The sequence below is a fragment of the Coniophora puteana genome, assembly GCF_000271625.1.
Source record: "Coniophora puteana RWD-64-598 SS2 unplaced genomic scaffold CONPUscaffold_12, whole genome shotgun sequence".
Taxonomy (NCBI): Eukaryota; Fungi; Basidiomycota; class Agaricomycetes; order Boletales; family Coniophoraceae; genus Coniophora; species Coniophora puteana.
In genome coordinates, this window is record NW_006913064.1 from 1,003,160 (window position 1) to 1,025,700 (window position 22,541).

At 52.3% G+C, this 22,541-nt stretch overlaps 7 protein-coding genes across 7 annotated transcripts; 2 read left to right on the forward strand and 5 right to left on the reverse strand.

Annotated features, from left to right (window-relative positions):
* Positions 1–1,195: 1,195 nt before the first annotated feature.
* On the reverse strand, positions 1,196–2,427 carry CONPUDRAFT_84427 (uncharacterized protein). Its single transcript, XM_007774496.1, has 3 exons — positions 2,176–2,427; positions 1,950–2,114; positions 1,196–1,891 (listed from the first exon to the last, which is right to left on the reverse strand). Exons 1-3 carry the CDS (start codon positions 2,375–2,377, stop codon positions 1,302–1,304), a joined length of 957 nt encoding a protein of 318 aa, XP_007772686.1. The 5' UTR covers positions 2,378–2,427; the 3' UTR covers positions 1,196–1,301.
* A 1,845-nt stretch (positions 2,428–4,272) lies between these two features.
* On the reverse strand, positions 4,273–5,603 carry CONPUDRAFT_146295 (GroES-like protein; the record flags this gene model as incomplete). The annotated part of the gene is made up of 1 exon (XM_007774497.1): positions 4,273–5,603. The coding sequence occupies one exon, from the start codon at positions 5,601–5,603 to the stop codon at positions 4,593–4,595; it is 1,011 nt and encodes a 336-aa protein (XP_007772687.1). The 3' UTR covers positions 4,273–4,592.
* A 2,304-nt stretch (positions 5,604–7,907) lies between these two features.
* CONPUDRAFT_62272 (uncharacterized protein) lies at positions 7,908–8,237 on the reverse strand (the record flags this gene model as incomplete). The annotated part of the gene is made up of 1 exon (XM_007774171.1): positions 7,908–8,237. A coding segment is annotated over one exon (330 nt), but the record flags the coding sequence as incomplete, so codon positions are not given.
* A 4,532-nt stretch (positions 8,238–12,769) lies between these two features.
* Positions 12,770–13,159, reverse strand: CONPUDRAFT_62781 (uncharacterized protein; the record flags this gene model as incomplete). Its single annotated transcript, XM_007774207.1, has 1 exon — positions 12,770–13,159. A coding segment is annotated over one exon (390 nt), but the record flags the coding sequence as incomplete, so codon positions are not given.
* A 1,477-nt stretch (positions 13,160–14,636) lies between these two features.
* CONPUDRAFT_76045 (uncharacterized protein) lies at positions 14,637–15,618 on the forward strand (the record flags this gene model as incomplete). The annotated part of the gene is made up of 5 exons (XM_007774249.1): positions 14,637–14,851; positions 14,913–14,990; positions 15,076–15,138; positions 15,212–15,526; positions 15,579–15,618. 5 exons carry the CDS (start codon positions 14,637–14,639, stop codon positions 15,616–15,618), a joined length of 711 nt encoding a protein of 236 aa, XP_007772439.1.
* A 278-nt stretch (positions 15,619–15,896) lies between these two features.
* CONPUDRAFT_76046 (uncharacterized protein) lies at positions 15,897–17,173 on the reverse strand (the record flags this gene model as incomplete). Its single annotated transcript, XM_007774250.1, has 5 exons — positions 15,897–15,983; positions 16,026–16,151; positions 16,205–16,684; positions 16,746–16,909; positions 16,969–17,173. 5 exons carry the CDS (start codon positions 17,171–17,173, stop codon positions 15,897–15,899), a joined length of 1,062 nt encoding a protein of 353 aa, XP_007772440.1.
* Positions 17,174–18,602: 1,429 nt separating this feature from the next.
* CONPUDRAFT_27986 (uncharacterized protein) lies at positions 18,603–18,899 on the forward strand (the record flags this gene model as incomplete). The annotated part of the gene is made up of 1 exon (XM_007774161.1): positions 18,603–18,899. A coding segment is annotated over one exon (297 nt), but the record flags the coding sequence as incomplete, so codon positions are not given.
* Between the last annotated feature and the right edge of the window lie 3,642 nt (positions 18,900–22,541).

Below are 22,541 nucleotides of genomic sequence, written 5' to 3' on the forward strand. Positions count from 1 at the left end.
CATCTACCATCATATGTGCTTCAAAATATCTTCAAGGTAATTCTGAGATAATTACCAGAGACAAAGCCTGCCAAATTGGGCTTGGATAAGCATCAGCTATTTATAAAGAATGTTATTAGAAGATTATTTGAACTGACATCCCAGCACATTTTCAATAATTTCACAATAATCTTGGCAGGGTTATCAAGATTGTTATCCAAAAGCGGCTTTACAATAACTGCTTAAGTAATCTTTCAAGTATTTCAGGCTCCAGTAATTCAAAAGCCGATAGGGTGGTTCCTGATAATCTTTTTGATAACATTTCAAATATCTAAGGCCATTGTTACTTGAGAGCTGGCAAGGGTGGTTTTGATAATACTTTTAGATAAAAACAAGTTATTTACTTGAGCCCAGATAACCCCCGTTTAAAATATCTTTTTGATATCTTTCAAATAATAAGTCCATTTTCATCTTGAATTGCTTGCAGTGTCAGCGCCAGAAGCTCGCTTGATACATATGTGTCCATATGGGCCCGTATGGACCCGTATGGACCGTATTTTGGGTCTGGCGAATGTTCCACGAGGATGTTCTACGAGGTCTGGTGACAACAACGCGGTCATCATGTAGTACGTATAAGCTAATACCGAGCAGTGAAATGCGCACCCGGCATACTTTTCTGCTCGCTAGAACAACCTCTTTCAAAGAAGCTAGTACACGCCCCGTTGTCAATTGACTGAGAGCTTATGTTCCCTGATTCGTCAGTGTGAATAAGCAGACGTAAATCTCAAGTCTGAGTGTTAGATGGTCAGAGAAAAGTCGCAGCTTCAGGTATCTGGGACTCGCCTTAGACAGCTTGAGCCGTCCGGACGAACAACGAACTGAAAAGGTTTCTGGTCCTTATCTCAAGGCCGTGTATTTGAGAAAGCAGTCAGACGCCCAGTCTCAGTACCATCAAGGAAGCTCATACCCCGTAACACACATTTATTTAAGCTGCGAGTGTCGGGGTTATCTGAACAGGCCCGAACGTGAGAGAAAGTGTACGAGAGATGGAAAAACAAAAGCAAACCCATGATGGAGTCGGTGTTGCAGTCGAGAAATGAGAATATTTGAGTTCAGCAACGTTGCGAAAAATAACCACTGGACTCGAAAGATTATGATACTCAGGAGCGACCCATCACACCATACTCAGCGCGGCGGAAAATTTTAAAACTAACCTGGGATTATGACCATTAACAGCGACAAAAGACATCTGCTCTCTGCCATAGGCATAAGATACAACCATCCAGAAGAACGAACGGGGAAACGTCATCCACATTAAAGCATCAGGGCAGTTGCCAGCAACCACCCTCAGACCAACTTGCGGATGCCATCCCGGCGAACCAGTCCACATCGTCGAACGCCGGCGTCTGGAACTCGACGTCCCGGCCAAATGTAGGCATCGATGACGGGACGGCGAAGAGGGAGCGGCAAGACGACAGGAAGCTCGGTAACCTCGACTTGTAAGTCCTCATGGACGAATGTTCGTCGTCCTCTGGACAAGCCACTGAAGTAATTGATGGCGACGTTGGCGGAGAGGACGACGGTGACGACGTCGGCGTAGTAAACAGCGAGGTGGGAGACAACGTCGTAGACGAACTGGGCGATCCCTCGTCCTCCGGAAGCTCGGTGTCATCGTTTTCTAAAGAGAGGGACGGTGACGCCATGTTATCGGGAACACACATTGAGCGCTCGAGTTGATTTTCAATTGCCTTCTCCTCTTGGGCGCATTTGTTGATGTTGGATTTGGATAAAGAATTGGCCGGACTGCGAAGGATGACGCCATGTGTTGAGGGGTAGTCGGTCCAAAATTTCGGCAGCGGCTCATCGTCGACAAGGGGCTCGAATTTGGAGAAAATGGAAACATTGCTGATAGCTGAAAGGGAAGATCAAGTCAGCGTATGCCATAGAAGTAGCTCAGAGGCGCCACCCACCCAAGTGCTTAGCCCCAACCAATCCAGAGAAAGTCGACGTGGAAATCGGGGAATAGAAAGAATTGCGTGTTGAGATCAGCCGGCTGATCTTATCCACTCCCCGCACAGTCCCACCCTCGGGCTGGGTGAGGACGACTTGCGGAGTGTCAACGTACGCATGGGTGCCTATGCAGAGAATAAATTGCGTCAACGGATGTGTCAAAAACATGGTGAACCGAAATCGTACTCTTCCTGTCCGCGATGTACTCCACGTTCTCCAGCTCCTCCCCACCAAGCCTCTTGAAGGTGACGCGCTTGATAATCTTGATCTCCTCAACATTGGACGCCGTTTCTTGGCCGATGGCACAGGTCGTCTCCGAGAGCTGCATGGCGCTAGATAGTTGGTCGCCTAGGTGGCCCTCGAGTCTTTCGAGCGTGTACTCGAGCATCCGAGCTTTCGGCTCGAGTACTGTGATGGGCTCGTCTAGGTGATGGACGTGGGAGAAGAGAGAAGGGGCGCTGGGATAGGCGGTCTCATGGGATAAATATAAGAGGGGATAGGGCGCAGAGGCCGAAAACTTGGAAGCAAATTTGGAGTGAAAATATAAAGTGCTGGGCAACAAGCAAGGAGGTGAAGTAGGCAATAATGGGTATGCGGGTGTGGATGCAAGCATGGGTATTAAAATAGAAGATAAAATTAAAGGTGATGTAGGATGCATGGAAACTTTGGGGAGAGACCAGGACGAGATCATTTGAGGAGGAATAAGGAGAGAACTGACAACGGAATGGCAAGTAGACAGGGTGATCGGGATGAAGGGAGAGGCAGCATGGTGATCGCGGACGCTGAAGACCTGCGATGTCCCGGTCCTCGGTTTCACTAGCATGCGCTCGAGTGCCTCCATCCGTGCGCCGACTTGCGCGTTGACGTCAAGGAAAGCCTGGAGCGCCTGTTCGGATAGCTCGGCGCGGTCGGTCTGAACCTCGAGTTGGTGCGTGGCCTCGGTGAGAGCGGTGTGAAGGACTCCGATGTCGGTGGAAGGAGAGATTGAGAGCGACGGAGGAGACGCAAGGATAGCCACGCTATGCTCGGAGTAGCTCCATGCGATGGAAAGGGCCAGCAGCTTGTTTTCGACACGACGGGCGTGGCCTCTCTGGTGCTCGACCGCCGCCTCCGCCTGGATCCTAAGCGTCTTCTCACCCTCCGCGACCTTCCGTGCTGTCGCGGCGGCGCGGAGAGCCTTCTTCCTCCTCTCCTTCGCGTCGTAAACTTGCCCCTTCAAAGCGTCCGCTTCCTCATGCTGGACCCACATGCGCTCTCGGAACCCGTCGGCCTGGGTCTTGAGTGCAGAGCGCAATGCAGCAACCTCACTATCCAAAGCGATATTGGAAGCCTTGGTTGCACCGAGCTCGGTCTCCATGATGTGTGCGTCGAGTTCGGCGCGCTTGAGCCGGGTCTTGAGGTTGTCAATCTCGGAGGTGGTGGTTGACCTAGTGTCGATGTCAGCGAATGCTCCCGGTGTCGAACCCTTATGCACTTACTGAGCAGGACTAGGGCTCTCTTCTTCGAGCTTCTTTCCTTCGGTAGAAACCCTGCATCGGAGGTGAGCTCATGCGCATACAACGCGGAGAAAACGGTGCTTACTTGGGAGTCTTCTCGTAAAGCACAATTGCCTCAATGCCAATCGCGGTGACGAGCGGGTGGGCCATGGCAAACGCGAGCCCGAGGGCGGCAGATACAGCAACGAGCAAGTTGTTGAGTGTGGAAGCCATTGTTGATCGTTGAACGTTGAAGAGTGGACGAGGTTTGCTGCAAGTGGGCGAGGAGCGAAAGTTGGGCGAGGATGAACGGAAGAACTGAAGAGACGTGAAGAACCGTCTCTCCTGATATACGCTTGCTCATCGCATAGTGAACTGGGTGTCGTGATTGAAATCTGTATTTAGCGCGTCGACATTGAAAGGCCGGCAGAACTGTATGTCATGGCGAAGAGCAGATCTAAGCTTCTAGTCAATGATGCAATCATGACGTTTAGACCGCGGGCGTACCAAAAACCATCTATGCCATCCGAACCTTCGGACGAGAGCAACGTATGGATGTTGACTGGTCTTGCCGCGGACGTCTGGGCCTAGACTCGGGCACTGCAGTAGCTTGATTGGGCTTTTAGCTAGAGCCTCTCTGCGCCATGGACATAGGAAACAGATCTTTGTAGAGAGGATGTGAAGGACCACCAAGGGGAAGGTGAGAGTTGAGTGCAAGCGATGGGTTTGTTTGTGTTCGTTTGAGCAGTGCACGGTCACCAGCTGAAGCACACGTTTTCTGTCTCCGCCAACGGAAGATCTGACACCTCGACCCACTTTCTGTAGCTCCTGTGTTCACGCGCTAGGCTCAAGCTAGGCTCTTGCGCATTTCTTGTCACTAATGACCATTTGGAGACACAGAGGCTTCAGCTTCAGCCCTAATGTTCCCTGCCACGAGTAACTACTAGCTGAGGAAATCCCGAAGAGAATAGCGCTAGCGTCGCATGTCAACTTCTGCTTGATCTGCATACCTTCAAATCCCAATGGCTTTTCTGTCGCTCTCGTATAGCTATCATGGTCAGGTGTTGCGATAGTTCGTAATACAAGTTCGATAACAAACAGTCGTAACTCAATCTGGGACTGTAGTGTTTATTCTACCAGAACTACCATCTTTCCGTTGGCTTCATTCGCCTCCATAACCTTGTGCGCCTCCGCGATCTCCTCAAACTTGAACACCCTCGCGGGCTTGGCTTCGAACTTGCCATCAGAAATCATCCTCAGGATGTCACCCAGGGGAATATCGCTGACTGGGAAGTCCTCCTCGCCGAGTACGAAACTTCCGAAAAGGCTAAAGTGGACACTGCTCGGCATTTGCAGGAGAGGGTTAAACTCCTTGATTGGCTCCAGTCCACCAAGCCAGCCCGCGAGGCACAATCTGCCACCCTTCTTGACAAGCTTCAACGAGCTTACGACCGTGCTGCTCCCAACCAGCTCTAACACCTTGTCCCACTTCCTCCCCGCCACCTTCTCCGCCAGACCCGGACTCTCCTGCAACACCTCCTTTGCCCCTATATTCTCCAGCTCCCCGAACCGCTCCTCCTTCCTTGTCGTCGCCGTGACCTCTGCACCAGCTTGGATGGCGAGCTTCAATGCCGCCTTCCCAAGCGCACTCGTCGCACCGCGTATGAGCAGCCTATCGCCCTTGCTGACCTCCAGATTCTGCGCCACGCACGACCACGCAGTCGCGTACGTCTCCGGAATAGCAGCGACATTTGCCCAGCCGAGCCGGTCGACCGCGTCTGGATCGAGCGCGACGACGTTGTTCACCCGCGCTGACGTGTACTGCGCATACGAGCCGTTGATCGTGCGACCGAGCCCGCCCATGAAAGTAGCGACAGGCGTTCCTGTGGCGAACTTGCCGTCGGGAGATGCGACAACCGTACCGACGCACTCGATGCCGATGATGGGCATGTCCTCGGCCCACTCGCCCCTTCGCATGTGCATCTCGGCGTGGTTGACACCGAAGGCGCGCACGCGAATGAGGACGCGGCCAGGCTCGACGACGGGGGTAGGGACGGACTTGATGACGAACGCGTCGTCGGGCGAGCCGTACTTCTCAACGACGATGGCACGCATGTTGGAAGGGATAGGGGGTGACATTGTGTGAGTTGCTTCGGTTGTTGTGGGAGTTATTGAAGGGAAGTTTATGAGTGGTTGGCGGAAGAGCTGACTTTTTTTATCTGTTGTCAATGCTCCATGCCTGCCTTTATACTGGCGTTTGCTGCACATAAGCACTCGGTAATCGTGTCAGCTCGCCCAAGTCAAATCAATGTTGCTGGGTGAGCAGACAGGGGCTTACCCACCAAGTCGGGCATGGCTTTGTCACCTTGGGCGCTAATTACTAGCTCGAGGCGGCCGGGGGCGTTCGGTGGCGTTCTCGCCGAGCCTTATCGCACAATTTCGCGCCCTTGCTGATGCGCACCTTGTCGGCCTCGGTGAGGCCAGAGAGGCGTTAGTCATGGCATGCCCTTTCCCTTTTCAAGGTTGCGGCACGGCGAGAGCTGGGGGATATGTCATGTGCGAACGCAATTTGTAGTGGCGAGAGATATATGATGCGCCTCAGCGGGTCTAAATGTTTTTACGCCTGCCACTGCTATTGCAGAGGGACTGTTTAGGGATACACGCGAACATGTTCAAATGGAAAGTCCAAGGACTGAAACAGAATGCAATGATGAAGAGATGGCTGAATGGTTGCCATTATGGTTGGGGCTAAAGGGTAGCGAACCGAATATATCTTCCTTGTCCTTGGGCAGCCTTGGGCAATATAGTACCACCTCATCTTTGCGATGGAAGGTGCCTTGATAAGCATAGCCCTCGTGTTGTCCTACTAGTTACCCCAATTATGTAACTATGTTCTTTCTCCAGATACTCATGTCCTTAGCATTGACGCCTGTCTGAGAATTTTTGGAACCTTGAACTAAAAGGAAGAGATTGATGTCCGTGTTTCATCATAATTGAGGCTAAAACGTACATCTTCAACGCGCCCCATGCGAGCAATGAGAACCCCAAAATATCACCTTTAGTCAACATATGGTGTGATCCGTGAACGGCGCAATGCTGTAGTGTTCACGTATAAAAGTTCATCGAAGGCACTCAATATTGGGAATCAACTTCGCAACGAGGGCAGATAATCAACATGCCTTATGTCTTGAGCTCACCGGCGTTAATACCTCTTATTTTTGCCTTCCAAGAACAAAACTACGTCAATGGTGAGCGAGTAATATCGGTTACAATCATTGCATACCCACTGAAGCGTATTCAATGCCATCATGATAGTGTCACTTCTTACAGTGGTGATCTATGACTATGGTTGGTTAAACTCTGTTGCACTGATCCCCCGTATCATTAAAATTATGACCGTTCTTTTGTTTGCGTCTATTTGTATAGTGGCGATCTGAATTTGATTTGGCAAGCGCAGCAGTCAAGCAGCAGCTGTTAACGTTGCGCCGCTTGAGTTACTTAATGAAGAGAATGAAGCAATCTAAATGCTGTATATGTCCAATTATCCGTTTGTGTGTAATTGAAGAGTCATCGGTTTCCATCTCCGCGCAGTGAGTAATGTATATTTATTTGGGTAAGGAAAAAGGATGGAGCGAAGGCAGTGTTCAGCCACCGATGTTGTTCGTGCAGAACTCGAAGGCCAACGGTTTTCAAGCTCCAAGTGATGAGGAATGTCTATTTGAGTATAAACGTTGAAATGAAGGTAATCAGTTGGTTTGGAATTCCGGAGTTCCGTTTCGAACGTCTAATAAGGAAAGTGTGTTGAGTTTGGGGCGGTGTTTACTCGTTCAACTCGCTCATATAAATCGAGTCTGGTTCACTGAATTTCTTAGCTATCTCATCGCTCGTTCTTTTACATCATCACACATCACATCACTCCTCGCAAGCGGCTTCACTCATGTTCGCCATTGTTGTCGGCGTGTTTTGCTTGGTGAACGGGCGCCGCGTTCAGTAGTAGTAGTAGTAGTAATCTTCGTTTATTGTCTTCTGGGGCAGTGCCCTATGGTAGACTAAACATGAATGTAATGTAGAGGATGGTAGTCGATGAAGGAGGAAGGTCTAGCATAATTTAGGAGGCGGAAAACAAAGAGCCGCCGTCGTCGCAGGAGCGCGTCGGCGGCCAGGGGGTCTACTCTGTGTATGGGTGTCCGATAGTGAGGGTTCTTTGGTGGTTTCTGACGGTATAGTGCGGTATATGTAAAGTAGGGTAGGTGGGCGGTTTTTGTAGTTCTTTTTTTTTTTTTTGTTGGTGTTGTTCTTTGTTCGTGTAGGTGTGTCGTAGTCATAGGAGAGAGAAGCGGCGCGTCGCTTTGAGGAAGGATAGGGGAAGAAAAGAAAAGAAGCAGAAAAGGAGCAGGGGGGAGGAGATGGAAACGAGAAAGTTGAAGAGAAGAATGAGAAATATTACGTACCGCGGCAGGCAGGGGTTTCCGGGCTAGGGGGGGGCTCGAGGTTTCCGAATGTCTGGGCGAAGCGGGCTGTGGCGTGTATGTAGCGGAGCAGTGGACGAGTCTGTTCCGGGTCGCCGAGCAGTTCCGTGATGGAAAGCTCGCGGTAGGCTTTGACCTCGCGGCGCAGGCGCTCCCGCTGTGGTCTGTATGTCGGGCAGGCGACCAGGAAGTGGTGCACTGTCTCCCTGTCCGCTCCGCACGATGAGCACGCCGGAGATATGGTGGGGTTGAGGCGAGAGGCGTGGTGGTTTAGGTAGGCGTGCCCCGTGCGGAGGTTGAACAGGATGGTGGCGTGTCGGCGCGGGAGGTCCGCGATGAGCGTGAGGAAGCGGCTGCGAGGCGGGTTGGGCTCCAGCGCTTCGAGGCGTTTTGCTCGCGGTGAGGCCCTCAGGGCGGCGGCTGCTTCGGCGAGCAGGGCGGCTGTGCGCTGTTGTTTGAGCGCTGAGGCGCTGGTGGGGAGTGTACGGGCGCGGAGGGAGGTGCCCCGACCGGCGCGGAGTGATGGGGGGAGTGAGACAGGTGGGCTGGAGTTTCGCTGTGCCGCTTCCTTGGCCTCCTCGTCGGCGCGTTCATTGCCGTCGATCCCCTTGTGGCCCGGCGTCCAGAGGATGGAGGGGGGAGTGGGTAGTCGGTCGACAAGTGTGGCTAGGTCGTCGAGGAAGGCGTCGATCAAGTGGTGACCCGGGTGCGGGGCCCGGTTGTGGGTTGCCCTGATGGCCGCCTGGTTGTCTATGCAGAAGGTGATGGGTGGTAGTTCGTGGCCAGCGTTGATCAGGTGGCGGAGTAGGTGTGTGGCTAGTAGGAGTCCCGTCACCTCGGCTTCATATACTGTGTGGTCTGACACTGGGCCCAGGTAGAAGCGTAGAGCCATGTCTTCCCCCCGGAAGGACAGGTACGCGGCGGCGCCGATGCCGCCCTGGTATCCCGAGCCATCGGAGTAGATTCTGAGCGTGTGGGAGGCGGCCTCGTGAGCAAGTAGGGCCTCGTCGACTGACTCGGGGACATGGAGTGAGTGGTCTGGGTTCCACTTGGGGTAGTGGTGAACCGCCTCTATGGTCTCCACCACCGCCGGTGTTATGGCGAACGCGTGTAGCAGTTCGTGGAGAGGGGATTGGTGTCGGCGGCGGTAGCGAGTAGCCGCCCGTACGTGGCGTGAGAGGGGATGTGCGGGAGGCAGCGTTGAGTAGCGGACCGCCGCCCGGAGGCAGGTCCTCTTTACCAGTTGCTGGACCGGCCACAGGTCGGCGTGTAGGTCCAGCATGTCAGTCGGGGACGATCGCGGTCCTCCGGTGATGCGCAGTGCCACTGCGCGTTGGATCTTGCCCATTTGCTTCGTAGCCCCCCTTGGTCCATAGCCGTCGTGGAATCTGCTTCTGCCGCGGGTTAGTAGCGACGCGCACCAAAGATCAGCTCCGTAGAGCATACGTGGAATAACAACGGAAATATAAAGAGATCGTACGTAACGAGGGCGGACACCCTTACTTGGTCTCGAGAGGCGTTGGCACGCCATGGAGTAGGTTGTTCCGCGGGCGACGGCCCGGGCGACTTGCTCGCGCCATCGGAGTTCTTGGTCGACTATGATGCCAAGAAACTTGTGCGATGTTGATGGCCGGATGACGTGGCCGCCAATGGTGATGGGAGGGCGTGGGTATGGTATGGTTTTCTGGGTCGGAGGGTGGGAGGGAGATGGGTTGGGGAGGCGTCGGCGCGTGGCGCAGACTAGCGCCGTTTTGTCGAGTTCGAACTCGGCTCCATGTGAGGAGCTCCATGACAGAGCGCCCCCAGGGCGCTCCATCATGTCTTTGATCTTGCGGTTGGCGGCAGCCGGCGTCTTGCCTTTTGCTACCAGCGCGACGTCGTCTATAAATCCCAGGGAGAGTTCTCCTCGGGCTGGGTCAGCTGTTTCGAGCAGGCTAGCGTTATAGAATAGGAAGAGGATGACGGAGAGTGGGCACCCCTGGTCTAGACCGTTCCGCACCGGGAACGCATCCGAGTCGTAGTCGTCGAAGGAAAGGGTCGTGACCCGCCCCTCCAGGCGGCGGTGTAGCCAGTCTGTGTACTCAGCCGGTATGCCACGCATGCGCATGTTGTGGAGGGCGCGGTCGATGTCTACGCTCGGGAAGGCTGCCTTCACATCGAGGAAGAGCATTGATACGAAGTGCTCGTCGCCGTTTGCCCACGCGTCGTGCGTGAATTTCGTGAGCAGGTGTAGGGAGTCCATCGTCGTTCGGCCGGGGCGTCCGCCGAAGTGCGTGTTCGGGAGCAGGTGGTGTTCCTCAGCGAGGTTCACCAAGTCCTCGCTCACGCACGATGATAGGACCTTTGCGATTGTGTCGAGAAGCGCTATCGGGCGGTACGCCTTCGGGACGCTGTAGTCCGGGCGGCCGGGCTTGCGTAGCACGATTGTTGTGTGGGTCTTCCACGCGTGGGGGTATATTTCCAACTCGAATGTTGCGCGAAAGATTGGGCCCAAGTGTGGCACCAACCGGTCGGCGGCTCGTATGAGAACGGCGTTTCCGATACCGTTGGGCCCGGGTGCCTTGAAGCGCGAGAGCCGGCGGATTGCGCGACCAACCTGCTCGTCAGTGATGGGCGCGAATGGCGCGATTGGGTCGGGGTACGCCGTGTCAGTCGGTGCAGGGGTTCTTGCTTCGGACGGGAAGAACGTCTCGAACAAGAGGTTGGCCTTCCCTCTGTTGTCGTCGACTGCGTGCGCTTGTGCTGCTCCGGTGCCTGGTGACTTGAGGGTGGGGATACGGGTGCGAGTGCCGTCGGTGGGCTCTCGGTTGAGGTACGCGTGCGCAGTCCATATGGACTCGGCGTCGATGGTCTCGAGCCACTCCTCCCAGTGGTCTCGCTTCGCGCGTTTGATAGCATTGGTGTAGCGGTTGCGGGAGGAGTGGTAGTCCTCGTGAACTGGGTGCGACTCGACGTCGCGTGCGCGGAACGAGCGGAGTGCTAGCGACCGGACCGCCGCTCGCATCGTCGAGAGCTCTGCCGTCCACCAGCGCTTGGTGTACGGCGTGAGCTTGGTTACCGGTACCGATGCCACAACCGCCTCAAAGAGGCTGTCCGTGACATGTTCCAGCGCATCGTCAAAGTCGGCCGCCGTCGCTATGGGGCCTGGCTGGCGTCGACGCATGCGTTCGTCGAAGACCTTGTCAAATTTCTCCCAGTCCGCGGCTCGGAAGTTCCAGCGCGGACGGGGCTCGGCTCTGTGAGGGTCGAGGTCAAGTCTCGAGATAATGGGTAGATGGTCAGTGACAATGGGGCGGAGGTCGGGTCTGACGTTGCACGATGTGAAGTCGTCGAAGAGCTCTGATGAGCAGAATACATTGTCCGGGCGCGTCCATGTCCCTGACGTCGCCTGCAGGGTGGGTATACCTTTCGGGAGGGGCATTTGCATCCCGTAGTTGGCGAGGAGCTCGAGTAGAGGCTGGGCGGCTCTATCGTACGCCTCGCTGAAAAGCTGAACGTTAGCATCGTCATCCCACATTGGGTGGTGGCGGTTGAAGTCGCCTAGCCAAATCATCTCCAGCGCTGTTGGCGCGTCATCGCCGTCTCGCAGGCGCTGTGCTGCGTCGCTCTCCTGCCTCTCGTTTTCGCGGTCAATGAAGTTCTCAAGGGACTGGAGCGCTTCATCGCTGGCTCTGTCGAGATAAATATTGTAGATATGAATGCGCTTACCGCCCGCCGTCACCTCGATGGCCGTGATGTCGGGGTGGTCGATGGGCAAGATCTTCCAGTTGTTCTTAGATAGGCGGCCGCTTACTAGCGTGATGGAGCGGGTTCGTGATGCCGAGTCGTGGTGACGCGGGGGGTATACTGCTGTCCAGGCTGAGCCGGCATATACAAGTCCCAGGCTGTTAAAGCCCGGTTCCTGCACGGCTACAACGTCGAATGTTTTTGGGTCGAGGGCATTGATCCAGTCGTGATGCCCGTCTTGTGATTTTCTCATGTTCTGTTGCCAGATGGTAATGCCGCACCGGGCGGCAGTTGTTGTGAATTGGGGCTCTGTCATTGGTTAGGGGTGGATGTTAGTGACGTGGCGAAGCTCTCCTCGGGCGCATCGTCTCCCAGCCCCGCAGATGGGCGTCGGGTGACGGATTTGCCGGGCGTGGCAGGTGCGCTCTCGCTGCGTCCGCGTCGTGGGGTGGACGTCACAGGTGTTGCCGTGGTTGCGCGGGAAGAAGCCGTGGGCTTCGGCAGGCGTGGCAGGTTGCTGAAGAAGTCGGCCAGCTCGCTTTGACTGGCGTCTGAGCGGCTGTCCGCAGCAGGGGCCCTGGGTTTGCCTAGCGGAATCGCGTTGGAGCTCGTTTTGAGCGGGCGTGTCCGTTTCGCTCCGTTCGGTGGGGCCCTTTGTGGCGCCTTCGCGGGGCGTTGTGGGCCCTCGTCTTTGGTGGTGGGGGCCAGGGGAGGGAACACGGCGGGTGGCGGTGGGGCTGCCGGTGCCATAGTTGGCCGCTCACCGATTAGTACCCATGTCGCCGGGTCCTCGGTCGGGTAGTATCTGTAACGAGCTTCTAAGTAGTTAGCCAGGAACTTGTCCCTCTTTGCCTTGAAGGACGGGCATTGCCTGTCGGCCGCCGAGTGGCCGTCAGCGTTGCAGTTGACGCAGTGCATCCTGGCGCGGTCAGCGATCTTGCACTCCTTGGTGCGGTGCGAGCCTGCGCACGTTGCGCAGACGTCGTGCTGCACAGGGCACGTCGCTGCGCGGTGTCCAGACGTGTAGGTCTGGCACTTCAGGCACCTCGTGGGTTCAGGGAGGGATTTGCGGAGGTGTACCCTCTTGTTTTCGAGAACCACTCCGTCCCTCAGGACCTGGTTCGCGACTTCCTTGGTTGTTATCTGGAGCATGACGTACGCGTTGCTTTGCCACGATTCGCGTTTACCTACGTCCTTTATCCATTTGGCCGACGCAAGCGATCCCGGCAGCAGCTCATTGAGTGTCTCGGCTCGGCGCAGCTCGGTGTCGGATGCGGGGTCGAAGGACAGTGGCACGTTCTCCACGATTAGCGGATACGTTCGGCGGCGTACCACCGCGTCGGAGCTGAAATGGTTAGCAAAGTCAGTCGCGTTGTTCGGGAGTGCGAGCCAGGATGCGGTGTTGCTGGTGCTCAGTTCGTATGTGATCGTGCCACTCGTGAGGACGCGGGCCGTGACGAACTTCGTGCCCTCCGGCACTGCCGTCCCATCGTTGCGCATACCAGATAGGGCGAGTTCCGCCTTCGCCACCAGTTGCTTCTCGGTGAGCTTGAGGGTTGAGGAGTCTGCGGCAGGCAGGACGACCTGGACCGAGCGCGTCTGGGCGAGGTGACGCGTTATTGCCTGGGCGTGGGCGCTCGCCTGTGCAGGGGGGCTCGCCACCGCCGACGCGTAGGTTCCTGCGCTGGGGCCTTGTGAGGGGGCCGTGGTGGTTTGGGGCGCCTGGGCGGCTTCCCGTAGCTCTTTCGCTGCGTTGGTTAGTGCGGAGGTCTCTGCCTTGACCGTCTCCATCATGTCGAGGAGGGAGAGCTTGGCATCCTCGTTGGCTGACATCAGGTCGGTTGCCGCGTCGCCCGCGGCAGCTAGCTGTGCCAGGGGTCCCGCTGACGTGTCGCCCAGTTTTTTGTCCATCGCGCTGTAGAGTGCGCTGGACCCGTCCCCCGCCGCCATGGTCTTGAGGACTATCGCGACGGCACGGTACGAATCGTAGAGGGTGGCACCCAGCGTGTCTGATACCTCTGTGAGGTAGAGGAGGCTGTCGGCGAGGGTGTCGAGTTTGGCGACGTGGGGTTCTGCTAAGAGGTGTTTGACCTCGAGCAGCTTGACGGCGGCTTGGAGCGTTGTGACCGACGAGCTCCTTGTGGGTGCTTGGATGATGTCCTGGGGGTTGCGGTTCTCGGCGGGTGCGGATGGGCGTGCTCGAGACTGCTTCTTGCCGGGTTGAGGCTGGGTCGCGGTGGGCGGGGTGGAACCTCTGCCGACGACCGGGGGGGCCATGTCGGGCTTGTTGGGCGCTTTGAGCGCTGGGATGCGCGAGGGGGAGGTAATTGTGGGTTTGCTAATGGATATCTATTCCTCTACTCAGCTAAACCAACTCGAGTCTGGGTCCGGGAGGGCGTAAGAGCCGGGGTCCTCGGGGTGCCAGAGCAAGCAGGTGGTGGTTGCTGGAAAAGGAAGGTCTCGCCGCGTTCAGCAACCGTCCGCACCCAGTTCTACAGTGACAACGTTTCACTGTTTTTACGACACTGCATTTAATTGCAATAACGAAAATCGTCCTGCGACAGAGCTCCGCGTGTATAGTCCATTTGGTGATCAGCCTGTTGCCGACAACGGGCTTGCATTGGTGTTTGCAAGGCCCTTTTTTGCTCCGGGTTCTACTATACAGCTTGATTCTCAGCCGCTGCAGTTTTTCCGTATCCCAGGGGATCCCACCCTTTCGTCTTATTTTGAGCAGGCTCCCAACTTGCAGCATCCGTTTTTGATGGCGGTCGGAAGGGTGTCCGAGGCTTCAGATATTACCGACGGCCTTGCAACATTCAATCTATCTATCGCGGAGTTTGTGCGCAATTCTCGCCGTGCTTCTGTTGTGCAGTACGTTTATGTGATATCCACATTCCTTGGCTTTGTCAGTTAATGATCGTGTTTTTTTTGTAGGATATTCTATGACCGGGGTACCAGTCGCTGGGCCAACGTGCAAATGCCTCAAATGAATAGTACAGTCGTTGTTCTAGCTGTTGCATCTGGAGTATCGCCCAATGGTCTCATCCGTTTTGAGCTCCTTCAGCTTTCTGCCAATATCGTTCCTGCTTCTCAAGCCGGAGGGGTTGGTGGTAATGACGGTAATTCGGGTGCGATTTCGAAGGGAGCTAGGTTTTCTCCTTATCCGGTGACTTCTCCTCGTAAGACTGCACCGTGCGTCTTGATGTTTATCCTTTTATGGTTTCCGCTTGACGTTTGTTCTGAACTCGTGTAGGGGAATTGTGTCTGTACAGACTGTGACTAATCCTGGCACGTCTGCGTCGACTGGTCCAGTGTTAACGGATGCTACGTGGTATGTTCTTTGTTCATTTTGTTCCTGTTTGACATGGTGGCTAATAATAGTCATCCTGCTGAAAATGTCGCGACGCGTTCTGTAGCGAAGAAGCTGTTGAACGTGCGGGCGGTAAAACGGCTCAATCTGGTGATCAGGTTACTGATGAGTGGGTCGCGTCGACTTCACAGTCATTGTCTGGTGATTCATGCGCTAATAATGTCTCGAAATTTGCTTTTTAGTGTGCCTGATGATGCTGACGAATCTGCTAGTGATGACGGCGGTCAGTCGTCTCACGGCTCAGCTTTGGCTTCATCGAACACGCTCGGGTCTTCAGATGTAAACGGGAACCCCGCTGCAAATGTGCCTGCACTGGCGTCCGTTTTTGCTTCTCTCAACGACGCTCAGATTCAAGCTCTTCTGAGTGCGCGGCAAGGTCCTCCTGCTGTTGCATCAGAGAGTTCTCAACCCGTTTCCTCTACTATATCCCCTCCTGCAGATGATAAGAGTAGTAAGACCAGGAAGACGCGGAGGTCGAGGAACACGTCGAAGAAATAGTATGTTAATGCAGTTGTCGAGTTGATACACTTTTCGACTTTCAATATGTAGTGTGCTGTACGTTAACGTAGGGAAATTCGAGTTGCATTGATGTTCTTTGTTTGTTAGTTGGATCATAAGAATGGTGTGTAACAGATGTGTAAGCGACGAAAAACGTTATTTATGCGATGCGAATCGCATATACAGGCCTTGAGGTCGTTAATTGATGTTGCGTATGGGTGGCGTTTGTGACTTTATTTGTGATTCTTTGTTTGCGTGCTCAGCGAGTATTTGTCTGATGCTCAAACTAATGGCGAATGGTAATGAATGTACGGGCTGAAATATCCATTGTCATCATTGATAGACAATCTATGTTTGTTGTTTCTTTGATTAACCGCTTAATGATAGTGTATAGTCACCAAGCTCATGATTTGATTTCAATACCGTTACTTTTAGTATTGTTCCGTTGATAACGTGCTATAATACTGATCATAGTATCTATCATTGACTTGGACATACATTATAACGCGGAAATGTGTCTACATGTTGATATGGGGTCGAATTATTCCCGATCGTGGAGTACCGATCACGGAGTACCGATCGTGGAGTACGGATCATGTTTCCTGCTATACTAGATGTACATGCCTGCGCAATTGAGTGAATTCAATACTTATCAACATATGTCATAATGCAGTCACATACTCTGCGGCTGCTAGAGATTCTTCAGTAGCCTGTTGAACTTTGCCCATATCGGGCCGTTCAGCGGCATGTGGGGTTGTGATGCAATGGGTTCCGAGCATAAAGTAGTTCGGGCTTCTGCTGCGATCAACGCCACTGCAGCTGAGTACCGTTGCTCGGAAGATGGGTCCAAACGATGCTTTGGCGAGTACAACTCCAGCTGTATAATCGGATTCGCATCCGGTCATTATTATTTGATCGATGCATTGTGATGGCAATGTCTGCGTCAGCGCGTAGTCGCCTTTGATGTAGCAAGTTGCGAGTGCGTAACTCAGCGCAGCCATGTGGAGGTCGACATTGTAATAACGTGACGATTTCACGTGAAAGTAAACACAATAAGGTGTTCGCTCATCAGTGAAGCGATCGTCTTGGGGAGTAATACTCCATATGAATGTCACAGTCATGAGTAATGGAGACCGCGGCACATTGAATGGGATATACTACAAGAGGTAAACGCTGTTATTCAGGTGAATTATTGAATGATAGCGACGATGGACATACCGTGTGGAGTGCGAGGAGTAGAGATGCCGCGAAGTCAAACCAGTCTTTTTCGTGTGCAGGGTTCATGAGAGTGTTCATCTCCCATAGAATGATAGTGGAGCGCGTGTTCAGATTCTCCATAGGTCGGAGAATACCCATGGATCCGATAGGAATTATGCGGATATCTGTTTTAGTTGATTTAGTTAGAAATGGGGACGAGTAACAGAAAAGTTCAGATGCGTACCTGCTTCGTGTGGGAAATCGTATAAATTTAGTTCACTGACGCTCTCAAGGAGAGGCATGCCATCATCCGAATCGGACGAATCACTTGAAATAGCATACCCCGCTTCATGTGTACTTGGTGTCATTGTGCCCGTCTCGGCGTGTGTTTCATTGTGTTGTGGGTGATCGGCAGGTTGCAGTAGGTGGGTATTCCATATCATAGGCATGGTGAGCGAAACAAAGTTATGGGAATGCGAAACTCGCAGTGTAGATAGAGATTGTGACGCTGCTGTGGTTTGTTCGTGGATGTGGTGTTGCGGCTGGTTTCAGGTTATATATGTTTCATTGGCTTCGGGTTGTTGGTTGTACTGATTCGGATGGCAATGGTATACGTTGAAACTCTAAGTCCGTGTTCGCATAACCACGCTATTGCGTTCAAGCTGTGCTGAAAGTGAGTCAGTGATGGTCACATGTACGCATATAGACATTGCTAGTTTATTATATTGTTGTAGCTTATACACCATACGCCAATACTACTAATTATGGGCATTTCAGTAGTTTGTGGAGTTGAAGCGTCATTGCATGCCATTGCCATATTTAGATAATCAACTTCGGTTTTTTTGCGCTTAGTGATGTATTCGAAGCTCGGTGCCTCATTGTATCCTGCTATTACCGGAACGTTGGAGATCGGAATGCATACGTTATGTTGCGGTTAGTGCGGGTGCAATTGGCTATCTTGGAAATGAGGAAATCGGTGTTGTTCATCGGCTGTTTACCATAATAGGCATGCGATGGCGTGGGAATTGTGTCTGTGTTTTGTTATCGGACAGCTGTGATGCGGTGTTTGTGTTATTAGATGGCTATCGGGAAGGTCTATCGAATACGCTGGTGGCTGGTTAGTATTAGTAGTGTAGTCTACTGTACGTGGCTTGCTGTTTATGGTGTGTAAGTCTTATATGTCAATATACGGGCAATACATTTGTTTGGAGGTTGAAGATGGTGTCCGGCATATAATGTACAGAATTGTACATGTTGATTGTTCGTTTGCATTCTGTTCCTTGAGTCGCTTTTACGGTTTGAGATTCCTTTCTGGGTGTATCACCCGTATGCTTTAAATTGCTTATGTCACAGTGCATTAGAGTCTCTTCGTATATATACACGGTTTTTCTGCGAACTAGCTGTGTGATCTCGAATTCAAGTTTTATTACTGAAAAATTTGTTGCTGATAGTGAGCCTTTGTTTTTTATCCTGTGTATGTCCTCTTTTGACACGAGAACGTTTTCGCTGTTAATCAGTCTCCTATCCTATTTCCCAATACGCGCACAGTGTGTGTTGATTGCTACTTTTACTGTTGTGAATTCAGCTGTGTTGTACCGGTTGGTACGTTTTGGTGTTGGTTACCGTCTCAATGTTTCTGACCTTGGTGACTTGGTGATGATGAACTTGATGTTTATAGTATCATTCCTTTTCCCCAACTTGATCAGGATACTGGTTCGTTGTATAATTCTTATACGTTCTCGCGTCTCGCTGCATACTGGGAGGGTGAGTGTTTTGTGTATTCAGTGAGAATATTTGGTTCTTATTTGCATTAGATAGATCGTCATGTCTCTTGCTCCTGAGTGGGCTTTCGGCCGTACTCCTAGTACTACTCTCGTTTGGGGTAACATTCGAAACGGCCGCCGCCATGCGTGTCCTACATGCGGAATATTATTTCTCACTGGGGAACGCCGAGGTTTTTGCTGTGGGCCCAATGGCTCTCGCTATGCCGACGTCCCTTCGTTGCCGCCACTTCCTGAACAATATGGTATATTCCTCAACGATCCTGATATATCGTCGAAGTCGCGCATTCTTAATCTTATCTTCTCGTTTGCGGCCCTCGAGACAACTCATGCGTTTCCCGTAAATGATGGCCCTCGCGGGTTTGTTGCTGTATGGGGTAGAGTATACCATCGAATCAGGCCGACTCATGCCAATTCATCTGTGCGATGGCTGCTTTACGACAGCTTCATATAATGTTCCATACCCTGAATGGGCTTCTCTTATCCCTTCTGATTGGCTTAATGCAGTTAGATCTTCTCTCGACAGCGTCAACCCATTTGTATCTGGCCTTCGTCAGTTAGCTCATTTGAGCGAAATCGGAATTTCAGATGCTACTTTGACGCTCGACGATGTTGGTGGTGCTTCGGAACTGGCGGCAATTATGTCTTATGACAACACGTCTGCCAGTCAAGTCAGGGCTCGTCGCTTGACTATCACACGCAGTCGCGATGCATGCAATCAGTCTATTCACACTGTCAGCCGTTTATGGGAACCGCTTGCATATCCGCTTTTATTTCCGCATGGGACCTTGGGCTGGGGTATAGTCGATACTGGGATTTCTCGAGGGGAGCTAGGTGCTGATGCGGCAGATACTAATACTGTGACATCTCAGATGTGGTTCTACCGTGCGAGGTTGTTACGTGAACATAGGTTCAGCATCTTTGGGCGGCTTACCAACGAGTATGCTGTCGACGTTTTCAGCCGGGATCTAGAATGTCGTCTACATTACATCAGCCGTAACCAACATGCTGTCCATTCGGATGATGCTGTTCTTATGGATGAGGAGGTGTTGGAGCCAACTGAGAATGTTTACCTTCCTGCTTCATTTTTGGGATCTAGGGCGTGGGCTCAGGATCAAATTGCCGATTCTCTTGCAATTGCAGCTGCTTACGGGAATCCTACCTTTTTCATCACTATGACATGTAATGCACTCCTGTTGTGGTTGTGCGCGTTTTCAAGCGCAAACTATCCATTTTGATCAAGACACTCTATTCGCTTTTCCCAAGGATTGGGCGCCCTGTTTATGTCATACACGCTGTTGAGTTCCAGAAAAGAGGTCTTCCACACGCACATATTCTGGTTAAATACCGACGCGACTGTTCTTCTCCTTCTGCTATTGATTCTGTCGTATCTGCTGAAGTCCCTATTCGGCCTGAAGACATATTGCTCGTTAATGCTTTTATGAGACACAATCATCCTTCCAACAACAGGCCTCCGTCTAAATACTGCCAGCGCGAGCTTCCTGATGGAACTCGTGTATGTCGGTTCAAATATCCTCAGCCACTACAAGATACTACTACAATCGATAATGATGGGAGAGTGCATTATCGTCGGCGTCATCCAGGCGATGAAATGGTTGTGGCTCATTGCCTGCCATTGCTCCGCAAGTTCCAGTGCCACATTAACTTCGAGATTGCCAGTACTTCTCATTTGTTTCAGTACTTATTCAAATATATTCACAAAGGTTCGTTAATTGGCTTTTATTCTTCTTCTTTCATCTACTAAACATTCTCACGAATAAACAGGACCTGACACAGCTCGTTATCGGCTCGGCGATCCTACCACTCCCGTGGACGAGATTGCTGACTATTGGAATGGTCGGTATCTTTCTGCAGGTGAAGCTGTGTGGCGTATTCTGGGCTTTCACGTATCAAAGAAGACCCCTGCAGTTACATCACTTCTGGTTCACTTGCGTGTCCATCAGCGTCGACGGTATCATCGTAGTGATTCTGTTACGTCGCTGTCCCTGCTTGAGCGATACTTTATTCGGCCATCAGGAGGCTTCACCGTCAATGGTACATTTCGAAGCTTTGACGAGCTTACTTACGCGGAGTATTACACCACCTTTCGCTTGACAAGTGTTGGTACATCGACTGGGAACTCTACCACGTTCCGTGAGTCTGGTTCAATACCAGGATGTCCTGCAATGATCGTTATTCAGCGCGAATCGCTTCGTCTCCACCTGTCTCGGTTGGAAGCTGTTTCTCCGTCAAGAGGGGAGTTGTTTTATCTGCGGTGCATCCTGAATGTTCGTGCTATTTGTTCTTTTGACGATGCTCTTTTGGTCGACAACAAACATTACGAGACGTTTCAAGCAGCTGCATCGGCTATGGGTTTGTTTGCTGATGAGAGAGAAGCCGAACTCGCACTTCGCGAATCTGTGACTGCGCAGAAAACACCAAAACAGCTGAGATTGCTATTTGTTCATATGCTCGTCAATGATTGTGTGCTCGTCCCAAAGGATCTCTGGGAGAAATTTTCAGATTCTCTATCCTATGACTTCTATCTACGTCTCGGGAACAATGGTGATATGGCGGTTCAATGGGCGCTGGACGATATTTCAAAGATTCTAGAAGGTCATGGCAAGTCACTCTCCGGATACGGTCTGCCCTCACCCGAATTTGTGAGCGGAGAAGTTGAACATGAGCTTTCAAGATGGTGTTCTTCTGTTACTCCCCTCAGAAATCGGGCACACGTTGCCTACGAACGGATGACTTACGAACAAAAGCGAATCTTTGATGATGTTGTGGGTGCTGTTGTTCAGGAATGATCGCTGTGTGCGTTCATCGACAGTAAAGCTGGACGTGGAAAAACATTCGTGGTAAATGCGATTGTGGATTATTTACGGTCTGACGGTCGGATTGTGCTGCCTACCGCGACTGCAGCCTTTGCTGCACAGTTGTACCCTGGAGGACGTACGACTCATTCAACTTTTAAGGTTAGTATTCATGGCTGATTGAAGGTTGTACTGTGGTATTAATGTCATTGTTTAGGTTCCTGTTAACGACAGATCGGAGCTTCTTGAATCTCCTATCAAGCCAGGGAGTCAGCGTGGTACATTAATCAAAGCAGCTGGCGTTATTTTCTGGGACGAAGCACCCATGGTTAACAAGACTGTGCTTGCATGCGTAGACGATGTTTGTCGCCGTGTCACAGGTATCAGCGAGCCCTTTGGAGGCAAACCAATCGTTTTGCTAGGTGACTTTCGGCAGACCTGCCCTGTGATTCGGAGAGGATCTCGTGCTCAGGTTGTTGATGCTTCTATAAGATCTTCTCACCTATGGCCGCTGTTCCAGCTTTATACTTTAACTGCGCCTATTAGAAATGCAGAGGATCCTTTATTCTCTTCTTTTGTCGATTCTATAGGCGATGGTGCTGGACCCGTAGTCGACCTTGGAGACCTTGATCGTGTTCAAAGTCAGGACGAGCTAGTGCGCTTTGTATACCCTCGGCATATTGTTGCTGATCCCGCTTCATGTCTGAAACGTGCAATATTGGCCCCTACAAACCGACAGGTTGACAATTATAATGACTCTATCCTGGACGATGTTATCGGTTATGAGCGTACGTACATCTCAGCTGATTCCCTCAAGGAAGCGGACGATAGTGGTGTGGTGCCCCCTAGTAGTGTTCTAGATTATGTGGCGAAGCACTGCCCTCCAGGATTTCCTCCTCAAATCTTACGCCTCAAGTGCAATGGCGTGTTTCGGCTCATGCGTAACTTTTCGGTTGACAGGAGGCTAGTTAAGAATGTCCGCGTCGTGGTTGTGGATCTGGGTTCGAGGGTAGTCACCGTGCGTATCTTGCGCGGACTGGCTGGCGTCAATGTTGTCGATTCTGAAGATATCCTCATACCGCGTATCATGTTCGAGAGCACTCTTCCATCTGGTTATACTGTCGTTCGAAGACAGTTTCCTTTGGCCCCTGCGTATGCGACTACATTCAACAGTTGTCAAGGTTTGACTTTAGATGCTGTTGGGGTCGATCTTACCCGCG